General features: G+C 30.2%; 1 protein-coding gene across 5 annotated transcripts in view; it reads left to right on the forward strand.

The window, feature by feature from the left end:
- Nucleotides 1-16,334, forward strand: part of LOC142331163 (ras-related protein Rab-3-like) — a 134,598-nt gene extending 118,264 nt beyond the window's left edge. For 3 of the 5 annotated variants that reach the window (XR_012757905.1, XR_012757906.1, XR_012757907.1), the window contains 6 exons: nt 274-341; nt 7,441-7,630; nt 8,710-8,776; nt 11,820-11,991; nt 14,310-14,460; nt 16,027-16,334. Coding sequence is in view for 1 of the 5 variants with exons in the window: in XM_075376872.1 (XP_075232987.1) it covers nt 8,718-8,776; nt 11,820-11,991; nt 16,027-16,053 (258 nt within the window). In the remaining 4 variants the exon portion in view is untranslated. Of the gene's footprint in view, nt 1-273; nt 342-6,460; nt 6,533-7,440; nt 7,631-8,709; nt 8,777-11,819; nt 11,992-14,309; nt 14,461-16,026 lie in introns of those variants that run through there. The other 2 variants (XR_012757908.1, XM_075376872.1) reach the window with 2 other exon arrangements.
- The last annotated feature ends 483 nt before the right edge of the window (nt 16,335-16,817 follow it).

Consider the following 16,817-nt stretch of genomic DNA (forward strand, 5'->3'; position numbering starts at 1 on the left):
TATGTACAAAAAAACATCTTTCCAATCACTGAATAATATATTTACTAGAGGTTAATTTATCTCTTCCCACTAATCACTAAAATTTTGTTTGGGTGTAGGTCAAATTATTTTTATTTCACATAATTTTTATTTATGTGATATTGTTATGTTTAGTTACAACTCTACTGTGTTTACTCTTTTAATTTAAAATTTTAATGAAGTATTGGTTAATGTGTAGCATAATATTAGTTTTTATATATTTTCTGTGTTTTATCATTGGTGTTAATTTTTCAGGTCCGAGTTGAAGATAAAAGATACTGGAATATAGTTTTTAAAAGAAATCAGAATTGGTCCCAGTTAGAGTAAGTATTTTTTTGTCTCTTTTATAATTTACTTATTTATAAATGATTATTTATTAATTTGTACTTTTGTTCTAGGTTAACACTTAAATATGCATCAGTATTTTATAAAAGTTTCAATAATAATTTTCACCATCAAGGTAATTTAGAATGATGATTTGACATTGTTCAATCCTTTTTATTCAGATTTTTTTTAAATTTTCTTATATAGTTTAGAATAAAGTGATTTCTGATGCCCATGAGAAGTTTTTTGTGTAGAAAGTTTGATGACTTGGAACAAAAGGAAAAAAATCGACCATAATGCTTTATGTGGAGAAAAACTTTTGAAAAGATGAAGGACAACAAGAAGAATCTTGATTGAACTAAGGAAAAGGTTGGCAGATGAATCATGTTAAATAGCATGTCATATGGATCTGGACTGTGTTAATGGCTCAGATTTATTTAATACCAATATAATAAAAGAAAAATGCTTGGATAGTTTTGAAATGTGGTAATTGTGAAAAATGGAAACAAGCTGCAATGAAGTGGCAACGACTGCTAGTGTAAGTACCCTGTAACGAACAAGGGTTCACCCTAGTCCTGTTTGTGCTTTCTTCAGAGCAGAGGACATAATCAGTGTTTTGTAATTGCTTGGACTTGCACAAACAACCAGCAGTGGTTAGGAGGTGCAAAGAGTGGCAGAAGGACAATCAGGCCTCTGGCTGCCCATATCTCACTGCAAACAGTTATCACATTTGTAGGTTTGCCCAATAAAGTAGTAGATATTAGTATGTAAGTAGATTAGCATAGCTTATCTTATCTTATCTTATTTACTTACGGAAACCCAGACAGGTTAGAAATGAAGTTGTCATGAGGGGAGGGAGAATGTTTCCATCTTCTCTTCCAATGACAAAACCCAAGCCAGTCGGCAGGTACATCTACCGTACATCAAAAAGTAATCTGATTAATATTTTATTAAGACTGGGGGCAGAGCTGGTATCACAATGTGAGCAGTTGAGGTTTCTTGAAGGCCCTTGAAGTGCCTCTGCAGCGGTTTGCAGATGAGTGATTCCAAGGGTAATGAGTTTAAGGCAGTGTTCTCTGCTTTGGCAAATGGATTTGAGCCACTTGCTTAAAGTCAACTACAGTCAAAGAGGTTATAATTAAAGAGGCAGTTTCTGCCCCAGTACCAGTGCTGATGCCTGTGCCTGTTAGGGCAGATCAGAAATGCTCTACGCTGAGGTGCTTAAAGGCAAGCGGGAGGCATATGGATATATGCCATATATCATAATTTATTATGTTTTTCAATACATTGGTATGTTGCTAGTAAGATAAGCTATTTTTGTAAATAATAAATAAATCCGTAACTGTCACAGCAATTATAATACACAAATCACACACACACACACAAGCACATTTCTGAGAAAAAAATGGTCATATTCTTTCTAGTCTAATTAAGACTAAGTCTTATTAAGAATTTGCTCCTCGTAATCATCTCCAACCAGAAAATCTGTTTGTGTTGCCTGTGTTATCTGAACTGCTGGCGAAGAAGGCATCTCAGCCAGAGCGTTTAGGCCCTCATAAATTTTTTTCAGACTCGTGTGTACCTATGTATTTAGTCAGTCCAGGACCAATGTGTTGCTTTAATGCAATCATCATCAGGCCAAGTTGGTATATCAGGCTGCCCAGTGTTTCTGGCAGCTCCTCCTCCTCCTCAGAGGACCTTTGACCTTTTTACCTTTAAGATCCACTTTTTTCACATGTGACAATTTCTGCGCACTGCTACTACTTTGTCTGGACGTACCTTCCAAAGGAAGCGATACCCGGTGTGGCATTGTGTGGTATTGTACTCAGAGGACAACCCCGTTTCCAACAAGTACCCACTCAATGTGCCCTGTGCCTTGTGCTCCAAAAAAATTTTGGAGTGGGTGAGGGCAGGAAGGAAAATGTATTCGACCGAATCTGGGGTCCAAAAATTTGATGGTAGGGTGGGGGCGGGGTTTATGAAACGAATTTATGTCAAGGAATAATGAAAATTGGATGTGTGGTTCAGGAGTTATTACGGAAAAGGAAATCCCCTATAAAATCTCTTCACGTAGGACTTTGAAAGAATTCTCTCCTCTATGTAGAATAATAGAAAAATGTTCAAAGTCCTTGTTTACTACTAATTATACACTTGTAACGTGTCTTATAACTTAGAATATTTCACTTAAAACTGTATATTCTAACCTTGAAATTGCCTTGAAAAACTAATTTTATAATTAGTTGATTACTCACAAAGGTGATAGTAATTACTCACAAAGTGAGTAGAAGTGCTTTATAGCACTTCTACTCACTTTGTTATTACTCCAGTAACACCTCGAGATTACTAAAACACAGTAATACAATAATAACTACTATAAAAAGAAAATATAGCAGTTAAAACACACCAAACTATGAGTTGATTTTGAAACTCGAAAAAACACTTAAAAAACTGTAAGTCCGTATCCAAAACTCTTAAAAACGGTAGTTTGAATCCAAAAAACCAATCCACTTATATATCCGATAACCAAATCCAGAAAAATAACCGAAAAACCAAGCCAATTATGAAAACTCGCGGAGCAGTACACAACATGTCTATACGCTATGATGTCTCCCACTCGACTTATACCAATATACTAATAAATTCCTAATATACTGATAGATTGCTGCACAAAGATAGGGTAAACAATATTACATAATACAGACTTTAATTAACAGACTCCTTTCTGTTTTATCAAGCTCTCTATATTAGTTTTATCTGTATAAACTTTTCTGAGTATCTGGTATTGTAAGAATATTTATATAAATATTTCATTAACAAATCTATATTTTATCATCGTTTGATGAACACTTCACGCTACTGACTGAACTTTGTACAGTTAGTAGTTTCTGATTGATTGCAAAATAATTGTCTTTCTGCTCCTACAAAACTGGATAAAAATACAGTGCAAACAAAAAGTTAACTGTATGCAGTGTAACCTGAAGAATTGCAAGAAATGATTTCCATTTTCTAATAACAATAATAATAATTAAACAATTTAGATTAAACAGATTATCGCAGTGAATGAAGAAAAGACATTAACCAAACTAATCCCCCTCCTAAAAAAAGTAATATCTTTTGATCAATTGGTTGAGAATGTGCAATAATACACAAGGTTTATAGTAACAATAATATGATAAAACAATGATTACTAGAATAAATAAAAAATTCTATCAAATTATGCTTATACCTAATTCACCGTACTAAAAAAGAAAAAAAAATTGAAAAAATAAGTAATATTTTTTCAGGTATAAATGTTTTGAGTATATAAAAGATCACTCATTTTCTCTTATAAAATAAATTCAAAACTTAAAATGAAATTTGAATATTATAACAAATTGTAACAGTTATAAACAGCTGGAAATCCGAATTGTAAGGATGTTATAGCTACTACCACATTTCATTTAACAGAAGATTTTGACATAAAAAATTCATTTGACATGAATATATATCACATTAAATTACACAAAAAATGTGTCCTAACTCCAAAATAATTTTAAAAATAATACATTTGATTAAATATAAATACCAACTTTCTTTAGTGAAATTAAAAAAAAGAAAATACAAAAAATCTGTAAATAAAAACAAACTGCTCTGTGAATAAAACTGGACTGGCTTGAATACTATAGTGTAGCAAAACGATTCATAGCTTGCTCTAGTCTATGGCGTAAAAAATATTTAGTAATTCAAATTGGGAGCATGAATTACTAAGAATTCAGAAAGGACCCCTTAAAAATATATTTCTTTTTACCAGTCTAAACATTTTCTATGCAGAAAAAAACATATACACTGTAAATTGTTAATACAGAAAATTAATTAATAAACTCATAAAGTGACCTGCTTAAAGTGTCATTTTTATCAGTTTCATCCAGTCTGCAACAAGTTAAAAAAGTATTATTAATCTATTTAGAATAATTTAAGTATACTTACTTGAAGCATTTTCAGCCAGATAGGTAACATAGACAATTTGTCATGAGTAACACATTCAAAAACAAGTTTTGTTAAAAACTGTAAAATCTGAAGTTCTTTAGTACTTGCTGATGATATTGATTTTTCATTTTGTTCATAGAAAGAAATGTGCATAATTGACAGTAGATGGTTCTGATGAAAACGCAAATATTGATTCTGCCTGTTAAAAAAGAAACTGGAGAATCGATAAAAAAATTCATACAAATGCAATTACACACATTATTTCACAATGTAAAGATAGTATTTGTATAAAAACGCATGTAAAGTTTCATCAAATCATTTAACAAAGTATCAAATTGTTAACAGATTATCTAACTAAGATTATGTTTCACAAAGGCTAGTTCTATTTGCTTTGATGAACATAAAATATCTTAAAACTAATTTACCGACCTTTTTACACACTCACGTGTAGTTATAATTATCAGTATTATAGAAATGAAATTACATTACATGTTATTACAGTAAAGTGATATTTATAATTAAATACTTATTATAATATTGCAAATAACTTAAACTGTTACTGATTAAAATGTTTAGTAAAATATTCAAAACATTTTAATCTGAAAACAGTGTATATGTCTTACAAGAGATTACGTACAACTACCTTCTACAATGAGATGATTTAGACTGGTGAAGGACCATTGATGGAAAAAATAAAAACTCTTCTTAAAATTGTGGAAAAACACTTTGCTGAGGATATATTTACTAAATTCACATAATGGAAGTCTGTTTGTCAGATGGCAGCAGTAAACTGTAGGTTTATATACATGAAACAGCTGAAATAATATTATCATGCACTAGTATCATTTTGGTACCCATTCCTTAATGTTGTGTCAGCTACATTATTTTCCAAGGATAAACATGTCTTTATTGTACAGACCTATTTCAATATAAACCTTTTAACATGTGACGACAATTTTAAGTAGAAATCTCCACAGAGTTACCAATAAGTCAACACATTTGATATATAAACTTTGCAAGACCAGGAGTGGAAAAAAACCAGCTGAGGCCAAGTTCAAAATTACAGTCACTGGCTACAAAATTCCTTAAGGCATGGTAAAATGTTTATCAGCTTCCCCAAAATATCTTTTAGAAGATTATTTTTCTCACAGATTGGACTGTCAATAGCTACAAAAAATTGAGTTATCTTCCAAGACAACAAAAAAAGCTGACAACACAATTGTAGGACTTTCCCGTCAAGCAGTTTTTTCTGATGCACGGCTTACACACTCAACTTAATTTAAAATAAAATATTTTTTGTTTATTTAATTCAATGATTCTAACTAAAGCACATGTGCATACCATATTTCATTTGCGCAGGTGTGGTGGTACTAGCGGCCACTTATGATGTCACAGCATAGCAGAGGACTACAACAGCTGTACATCAGTGCTACACTAATGCTCCTTGTGTGAGAGGGGGTACTATTGATGCAGTATACCCACTTGGCCATTAGTTTATTTTATCGTTTTTAGGGTGGAGGTGTGATTTTGCAAATATTATTTTTTTATTGTTAACAAATGTGCCTAAGAAAAATAAGACCTTAATTAGGTAAAATCTCTATATACTGCAGGTGACCTGGCTGTACAGTTTCATGGCATCAATATATAGAAGTAATCTGACCAAGTTTCGTAAAATCAAAATTTTAAGAATTGCTAGATTGCTTGATCTCAAGTCTTGAGGCCGCTAAGATTTCTTGATCTTATAACATCAGATCTTTCATTTGTGGTCATTTAAAAAGTAGAACATAAATTTAATTTAAAACATAATTTTAAATGCCATTATATGAATGCCAAATAAGTCAAGTTTACTATTATATAGACTGTTTTCCTCTCCCTTCCACACACACACACACACACAAAACAGAATTCATTGTTCTCCTTAAAAATTATACCACACAAAAAAAAAGAAGGATTTTGTGGTCATAAATACGTCAGTTTTACTTGAGGTCTATAAATATCTTTTCCGACAAATGATATCGGTAAACATGTAACACATAACGATTCGTAATGAATAAGATTATACAGTAAAAATGGTTTTTTTGTCAATCTGAATAGCCTTTTGAGTGGTGGGAATTTTTATAAAACGTAGTTTTCTGAATCTTCTTTCACTAACATATGTTACTAATCTGTGATTTATGACACGGGTTTTTCATCATATTTTGCCCAATTTTCAACCGATTTGCTGGTAAGTATTATTTTTAAAATCAGCAAACTATGTTTCATAAACAAAGCAAAAAAAAAATTTTGCTAATAAAAAACACGGTAGAAATGCGCAAAAAAAATTCTGCAATTAAATTATCGTAATTTTTGTAATGTTTCAATTTTGTTGTTGTTACAGGCTTAAAAAATGTCCAATCATAACGGTTTTTGTTTTGTTAAAATTTATTAAATCTCTTTAATATACAGTAATTTTTTGAAATTTTTTTCACAAGAGGGTAGCATAAGACTATGAAGGGAGGCAATCAGATACCAACATATTTTCGCGGAGCGCTAATCAACCGCGGATCATTGTGATGGGAAAAGGTTAATAAATGAAAATATTCGGAAAAAGTTGAGTATGACCTCAATTAATGATATAAAGAACTATTAATGCTGTTTAAAGTAAATTAATACCCATTATTTGCCTAAAGGATTGTTTTATATATACCTTTAGAGAGAGTGTAGGCAATACAGACTGAGGTTATGTTGGATAGAACAGATCATAAGACTTAACCCTTGAAGAAACAACCAAATTAAATTATGAAACCTCCATACAAATATTCTTATTTGTATGTGAAATGCAGGTTGTTGTGACTTTATAGCACCATTAACAGATTGCGTGAATTGACAGATAGAATGTTACATACTATCAACTGTATTGCATAATAAATTCATGATCTTAACTTCTAGATGCTTGTAGCTTTATATATAATTCAATTGGCCATTTATTTACTGCTTATTTAACTAACTTACTCTTGGTTCTGGTTGCTCTTGTTTGTTCTTGGTTCAGTTCATTGAACGAATGTTTTTTATGTGTAAATAAAAGTATCTATTAATATAGGTATTTTTCTGTTATGTTTGAAAATATTTATGTGAAATTTAAAAAAATTTTAGGCTTTACAGAGTTTGGTGCAATGTCCAGAAGGAGCACATCAGTTAGTGTGGCAATTAAAGCTTTTAATAGCACATGGACTTTCATATGACCCTTCTGAAGCTGATGATTCTTATATTCCACTGTTGTCACCTGATCTAGCATTAGCATTATTACAAAAAGTAAATAGTATTATTGACTCGTGGGAAAATGGTAAGTAATATAAATGTAAGATAGTTTTTACTTTTTTATTATTGCATAAATTTTTCATTAAATTATATCCTAACAGAATATAATTATATATAAGAAATTTTTGCATTTTAAAACGATGCTTTTGTTATATTTTTTGCATGTTTAGTATTCACAGAGATATCTACTTAATCAGAGTGTTTTTTCTTCTTTTTTTTTTTGTTAGTATTATTAATTACCATAATTTTAAAATATTAGAATTATAGAAAGGTATGTTTACTATCTCACTGATATAAAATTAAATATTCTATTGCCATTACAATCTTTTGGTAGATAATAAAGCTATTCTTATTTTTTAAATAGCTATTATAAATTTTTAATTACCTGATCTGATTATTCTCAATTTTTATTTTTGAAAATATTGGGTTAACAAAGAAGAATGCCAGGGTTTTAATTTGTTTTAAAGTCTTCTACTTTTACAACTATTACAGGCTTTGAAGTCACTGACTAAGGTGTATGTGCTGACTTCGCGATTGAAATGTTGCAGCATGAATGTTGCAGCATGAAGGTGATGAATTTCTTGGATGAGTTGACATTTCATCTTAGCGGAAAAGTAAACACTCACATCTGGGATCAGGAAATGAACTCTTACAATGCAAAAGGGATCCCTCCAAAATCAAATGTTTTCTGCGCAATATCTCGACAGCAGATTTACGAGCTGTTCTTTTTTTGTTGAACCAACATTACTCCAGACATGTTATTAAAGTATGGTACAAACTCTCCTAGTGGTTGAATGTGTATCACGTGATTTTTTTTACTCCCTGTATAATTAATGAAATCATTAGTAGGGTGTACAAGATTTACTAATTAGTAAATTTGAACATGATGATAGAATTAGAATTACAAAATAATAAATTTAATTTATATTTAAAAACACATTCAAATTATGGCAAAAAAAAAATAGTTTTTATACTATTTATTTCACCAACTGATTGTAACTGCAGCTGAATAGTTCAGTTTTCATCAGCAACTGAGATGATAAACATATAGGTTTTAATTTTATAACTAATTATTATTAATTATTAATTTTGATTAAATTTTAGAAGAAAAAATGTTTTTAAAAGAAGAGAATTTTGCAAAAGTATTAACATGGGAGAAAAAACAAAAGGAGTAAGTGCAACAAAAAAAATTTGTACATAAACAATATATGCATTTAAACTTTTATAAATAAATTGCAAATGTGTAATTTTTTTTAACTAATCACACTTTTTGCAAGAAATAAGTTGTCTAAGTTGAGTAAATAGCTAATTCTAAACACAGTACACTTTAGTGTATCAATGTAACAACTGTTGGATGTCTGTTAGCTCCCTAGCATGGATATTATATCTGTGCATCCACTACACCCTCTGATAATATGTTAAACTTATCAGAGCGGCAGCGGTTTCTCTTATCATTTAAGCCTTGCAGGAAAGCTTTAGTTTGAAATCCAAAGAGGGATCCTGCTCTTTCTGATGTTGATAATGCTAGACCTGAGATCCTTGACTGCATAGAGTAAATGGTCCCAAATTGGAACATGATAACTATACAAAGATATATATGTACGTATAGGTAACAGTATTAGGTTTCAGAAATGGATTAGTCATATCAGAAACCTACAATGGGTCGTGTAATAGTTCGCTTCTGAAAAAGCAATCTGTTCCTCTACATGATGCTGCTAGATGTAGAAATTATTGACTCCAGTCCCTACATGCTGGGTTTGATTTTATACAGGAATGCCATTTATCTAAATTGATTGATGGTGCAAAATGTAGGAAGATTTATTGTGGCTTATTAATGTCACAGTGGCACTGTGTACTTGTAGATTGTGGTGTAATCAGGCTTAGTGGGATGATAAGCGACAGCAAATTCCTCTAAGGAAAGGTATTAGTCATTTGTTGGTTGTATGCCGAACTATACTTCTTAGGAAATTTGTTAGATGGTGCACTCTTATGCATAAAAACTAACAAATTTTTTTTTTAAAGATGTCTGATGAAGTACACTTAAAGTTATGTGTGATCTTTATGTTGCAGATGTCTCAGAACTGGTTTGCTCTTACAGGCAACACAAACAGATTTTCTGGTTGGAGATGATTACGAGGAGCAAATTCTTAATAAGACTTAGTCTTAATTAGACTAGAAAGAATATGACCATTTTTTTCTCAGAAATGTGCTTGTGCGCGCGTGCGCGTGTGTGTGATTTGTGTATTATAATTGCTATGAGGGTTACGGACTTATTTATTATTTACAAAAATAGCTTATCTTACAAGTAACATACCAATGTATTGAAAAACATAATAAATTATGATATATGGCACACAAAAAAAAGAAGGATTTTGTGGTCATAAATACGTCACTTTTACTTGAGGTCTCTAAATATCTTTTCCGACAAATGATATCGGTAAACATGTAACACATAACGATTCGTAATGAATAAGATTATACAGTAAAAATGGTTTTTTTGTCAATCTGAATAGCCTTTTGAGTGGTGGGAATTTTTATAAAACGTAGTTTCAGAAAACTATGTTTTCACTAACATATCTTCTTTCAATAACATATTGTCACTGTGTGACAACTTTGTACATGTGTGAACGGTTTATCTCAGGAAACTTCCATTGTGTCAGTTTTACTAGTGGTTTATTCTTAATAGTGGTACCTTAAATAAATGAAGTTATTTTTAATTTCATCATTAAAACTAATGTCTGTTCTAATATCAAAGTAATGATAAATTAGTATATATATATTTTTTTTATTTTTTTACTAGACAGCATTTAAATTATGAAAAACAAATAAAAAAACAATTTTTAAAATCAATTTAGATAAGACTTAGTAAACCATTTAAAAAATTAATTTCAACAGATTTTTCCTAGAGATTCTGGTGTTATTTCATTAACCGTTACCAAATTTAACATATCTCACGTAAAAATTAATAACTCATTTATTTCTCTTATAAGGAAACATTTTAATAAAATTTATTTAATGATATTAGAAGAGAACTAATAAATATTAAATCGGATACTTCCAGAATTACCCGATTTAATAAATACCCTGGGTACCCGATGGTCAAAAGCAGTTTCACTTGTCTGTAGAAATACAGATTGAAAATTTTCAAACTTTATTAGTAAATTAAATTTGACTGTTAATCATGCTCATTGAAATTATAATATTAAAGGATATAAAGTAATTTTAGTTACTTAAAATTAACATCTCAAATATGGTAATACAGTTACATTTTCAGATGTACTCTGACTTAAATTTTTTTACTTTGCACAAATATTTTGCTGCTATGTTCTCCATATATGGCTTTATTATATAGTATCAAATCATTTTTTATTACCTTCTTTTGCAGTTGTTCAAAAAGCTACTATATATAAAGCAAATATATATATGTCATGTATAAAGTTTTTCAGTGTTTAAATATATTCAGAAATTAACAACATCTAACAGAATGTTTTATTTTTAAAATTGCTCTCCGTAATCATCCTGATGAAAAACATAATATATCATAAATAACAATACACATCTTAAACGTTAACAAGAATAGATACCAATTAATTATACTATCTTCCTAATATCTCCAAAAAAAAAGGCGTGGAAAGTTTTCAAAAAGATGTTTTAGTTGCTGAAAATGGAATGGATGACACTTGGAGCATTACTGATTTAAGAGGGATCTGTTTGAAGAATAGAGAAAGGAAAGACAGCCTTCAACAAATACTGTGATTTAAATTACTTAAATTTATGTTTATACTTAGTCATATTTATAAATCTCTTCATAGAGTTGTAACAGACGGTTACTTTACTCCTTTTTTTTATGGTGAATTAGAAAAGAATTTTGTAGCGTGTGAAAAATGCCAAGCCGGAACTTTTCAGAAGAAAGACAAAAATACTACCACTACCCAACAGAGAATAAAGTAGTACCACATTTAAGAATTGAAACAATAAAAAAAAGAATAACTAGCTCAAGCTGGCAGTAATAAACTTTGTTGTATGATGTGCAGTTCAACAATTAAAACTAAAAGGTGCGCTCACATTTTCACTTACAGAAATTGCAGCCTGCAAATGGAAAAGTTTCAAAGAAAGTTTTGAGAAGAATTCATATTTTGTATATCGTACTGAATTTCTTATAGTTTAATTATTAAAGTTTCATAATAAATCTTAGAGATTCTGTTTATTTTCAGGGTAACGCAGATAAAAACTTATTCGTGGGATAACGCACAAGTAATACTTGTAGATAATAAATGTGACATGGAAGATGAAAGAGTTATATCATTTGAAAGAGGTAAACAACTTGCAGAACAACTTGGTATTGAATTCTTTGAAACATCAGCAAAAGAAAATGTTAATGTCAAGGTAAGAATACACTAATTTGTTTTCTAACTACAACTATTATATTCAGTTGAAATTATGGTCAAAAAAGTTATATGCTTTTTTATAATAAACTGAATGTATATTTTTTCTAGAAGAAAAGCATATAACTCGCATTATTATTTAGTAAGTCTAATCAAACATTAGTTTAAAAAGTAGATATATGTTACACCCGCAATTTGTGCACCCTAGATAATACATTTTGGTCCAATCAATAAAAAATCAAATCTTAAAAAATTTCCACAATGACATTCTAATGGATTTTGACAAACACATATTTACAGATACAACTATTGTAGATGTTAATTTTTGTATAATAAATTTTAATACTTTAATTGCCGATCTCCGTAGTGGAGTGGTAGTGTCTCAGCTTTTCATGCGGAGGTCCTGGGCTCAAATCCCTGTCAGACATGGCATTTCTCATGCACTACAAATTTCCATTCTCATAGGGCAAAATGGTTAAAGCACCCGATGCCATCATCAAAAAAAAAAAAATTTAATTCTTTTAGTTATAAACTTTATTTACACTGCATTTAAATAAAGTGTTAAGTTTTACACTGTGTTTTGATCAAGGAATCGTATTTAGATGTCACTGATGATGTCATTCCTTTATCTCAGTTTATTGTAAACGGTTGTTATGTTATTCAGTTACAAGTTATCTAAATACAGTCAATTGCTAGTCTTCATAGTGGAAACACGTGCTATTTTTTCCACTATGTGTTGCGGATTGTGTTTTAACTGGTTTCTTGGTTTTTTTTAATGGATACTTGAGTTGGTTATTGTGGTTTGGAATATATTGGATGACTATAAAATTTTAAAGAGTTAGGATATGGATTTAGTTTTATTTTTACGATTTCCTATAGACTGGTGTTTAAGAAGTTTTGGAATATCAAATTTTTTGATTGCTTACTGATGTTTGTGGTGATTAAATAGGTGTTAGTGATTTAGTGACGCACTGGGAAGTAACTATATCTGTAGTGGGGTTATTAATATTAAGACTTGAGAATTATATTAACTTTTTTGCCTCCATGTATCGAGAATGGGAGTGATGATGTGGACAGTTTTTATCGATATGCATTTCAATGTTTCTTCATCATTGTTCATTATATTATAATAAATAGATATTGTTTATAATTTGAAAACACGTGTGTTTATTTAAGTAGAGATATAACAATTGGCAAAGAGAATGAGATACAACAGGAAGGTGAGTGAAGCGAACTCTGATCAGGTACTTACTGATAAAACTGTTATTTATAATTTTTTTAATGTAATATTATGTAGACTACAGGCAGAAAATTCTACAAATCCATTTTTTTGTTTTTTTCTTTCATTTTATTTATGGAATTCATTACCATCTAATGGTAAAACAATGAAGGGATAAAACTTTTTAAATCACAAGATTTGCAATTTTTTAAAGTTAGTATACAGGGAAAACCTTATGTCTATTCTGAACAAAGGAAGATCCTTTACAGGCCCATATGCCTTTCTTACAAAAACCATTATCATTTTCATATCAATTATTCTAAACCTATCAGATTCAGGTGAACCACTTAATTTTTCTCTTTTCCAATTTATTTTCCCTTTCCCAGTCTCACAGTGTTGAATATGAAAACAGTTTTTATACTGGAGTTTAAAACATTTTCAGTAAAAAGTCCCATAAATGATATTGTTTTGTTTGCCTCCTTTTTTGCTTTAGATTCATTGTACATATAGATTGTTGAATCTTCTCTTTATGCTGAATAAAAAACACTGATTGAATACCCGCAATTGTCGGCTATAAAATATTTCTACAACCGGTAGAACAGGCAAAAGATGATTCTGTATATGGAAAGAGTTTTAGTGTGAAACCTTTGATGTTGGAGGATAGCGTGCAGGTCGCACAATCACAAATTGGTTAATTTGATAGTTGAGGGTTGTAAGTTACGGTAGCCAGTTGTGATTGGAAGAGCCGGTTGTATATTGTGTAAATACACTGATGGAAATGTCTGCCGACGCATTTGCATCGGTGGCCTCCTGAAAGACGCCAGACTGATGACTGTGTTGAGTTATCAAGTTTAAGAGGGTCTAAAAGATGATGACCTTCAGTAAAGCAACTTCTGGCTAGAAATGGAGGGGGTGGTATGTTAACCAGGATCATCAGGTAGGTGTCTTCCCCTTTGAGGGCTAGGATGTTGAAAGTACATAATATTGCCAATGCACCATTTCAACAATGATACTGTTAATTCCATAAGATGTCTTCTTAATAGACAAATAGACAAATAATAGTGTACTTCACCAAAGCCTCTATTGAACCATTTTTTCAGGTTAGGTATCGATTGTTTGGTGCGTTTTGCAACCCCTACTTCATTCCACCTAACCTGCCAGCGTTCTAGAAGTCTGTCTTGCCTACATCCTACATCCATCGGCAGCTGCAAAACGTTTGCTTCAAAACTTCATTTATGAATGAGTCATAAGGTGAAATTATCTAAATTAACAAAAAAATCTCAGTATCACTCCACATAAATTTAGGTCTGCTTTATGAATGCATTGCCTGAATTAAACGTGTAAGAGAACTCAAAATTCAGTGTTTAAAACATTTTTATAGGTTAACAAGTGACAGCATAATATTTACAGTAACAGCTTTTGGGATGCAGATGAAATATGTGTACTTAAATTTTACTGAATCTTGGTAATGTCTAAATTCGATTAGTAGTTTACTCCTCAGAGTGTACAATTCTTGTGATGTTGGATCACCATTCGTAAAATTTTGTTTGATTTGCTACCGGATCATTCCTGTCTAGTCAAATAGTAAGCACTTTAATGAAGGATGGTGAGCCTTTCCCTCTCTGGTCGAGTCTGACCAATAATGATTTACATGCATCATAAAGGGACAATCTTAGCATCTTCTGTGTGATTTTGTTTTTATTTTCAGTCTTAATTCCACAAATTCCCATTTAATTTAGTTTTATGATTATTCAAGCTTGGGGAATGTTTGTTCTTTCCTTAGTATGAAACTACATGCTACATTTACTGTTCATTAGTATATTTACTTAGGTGATTAGTTATAATAAAAACAGACAATAAGCGTGTAGTATTATTACAGAATTTCTGCAATAAAGATACTTCTTTATAAGGTGAAGTGATTTACATTGATGGATTTAACCAGAGCAGTTACATTAGATGTTCCTTTATGGCCTATTTTCTCAGATACAGATTTTATGTATTTGTCTTACCGGTGCAAGCATGCAATAATTGGAGACATGTCATCTTCTATCTTTCAAAAAGATATATATACTGTAGTTTGAAATAAGCTCTACTTGAGAACATTGATACAAACGTATATCTAAAAAACATTTTGTTATCGAGTTACAGCTAGTGAAAGATTTTTCCTGTATTTCAGTTTTCCTGGTGAAATGAGTTCATACTGAAACTTTCTGGCGTTAAACCGGATGGTTTTGTATGACTTTTAACCTCAAAAATCAAATAAAATTGATCACAGAACTGCATCTCCTGCAGTATTCATAATATCCAACATAAAACAGAAAAAATAGCTCTATATACATGCATGTATCTTCTTAGAGCCATCTCTTAACCTAAGTTGACCGTCGTAAATTATTCTTAATTTTAGGCGGCTGCTGTAAATAAATAAATGGAGAACTTAAATCTTCTGTCGTTAAAACTTTTCTGAAATATATTGACGGAGAAAAATATGTTGCTGTTAAAATATCTTAACAAATTTTAATATAACTTTTCAAGAAATTTGAAGGAAACTTATTGGAAAACAGTTATTTACTTTAGTTCTTGAAGTACCGTTATTCAAATATCAGTTTGATAAACATAATTGGTTTGTTATAAATGTTATGTGTGTGTGTATAATTGTGTGTTGTTTCTTACACAATTATTTATTTTTTAGTATAATTTAGTACAATTCAGTATAATTATTTATTTTATTTACTTATACATCTGTTATTCTGCATCTACTTTTATTATAACTTATGTTGTGTTCATGAATTAGCTTTAACTCAACGGTTTTATTTACAGGAATATCAAGCATGCCATTATTGTTAACCGCTAATCTGCTGAAGAATTCAACTTTACCTACAGTACCTGTATTAGCACCACCAAACAGTCAATAATTATAAATATTTTTAATGAAACTTAGTTGTTCAAAGGTTTTTATTGTAAATTCGAATAATGCATTTAGTGACAGAAAGTGTAAAACAATTTTGAATGTAATTATAACATTGATAATGATGTACTTATATAATTGTACTCAGATACATGATGGTATCTGAGTGCAATTATATAATTTTTTAAATGATTTTGCTGTGTTTATATATATATATATATATATATATATATATAAAACACACACACACACACTTACTTTTCTTGTATATTTTAAACATTTAATATTTTTAAGCAGAAGTGTTTCTGTCAGAAAAGAATATGTATAAAATTTATCTTAAGTTAAAATTTATTTTTCATATCATGATAAAGACAGATTACTTGTGTTAATAATTCATATTTATTTTAAACTATTTCAGTGACATGTTGTAGAGGTTATGATAATGATAAAGTTATTAAACGGTAAATGTTATCTACGTACGATTTATTTTCTTCTATGGAGATTTACATAATGCTTGTAATGTATATATCGCATGTATGTTGTATAATAAATTATGCTCGCTTAATCTTTATTATAATTATTGAAACTAACCTGATAAAAATATTTTTAAAGTTATATTTGTTCGACGCAAGAGCTAGGACCGTTGCACTTTTACTTTACTTAGAAAGCTGTACAAAAATTTTCAATATATTTCTCAATTAAA

This window comes from Lycorma delicatula, chromosome 10, assembly GCF_047948215.1.
Source record: "Lycorma delicatula isolate Av1 chromosome 10, ASM4794821v1, whole genome shotgun sequence".
Taxonomy (NCBI): Eukaryota; Metazoa; Arthropoda; class Insecta; order Hemiptera; family Fulgoridae; genus Lycorma; species Lycorma delicatula.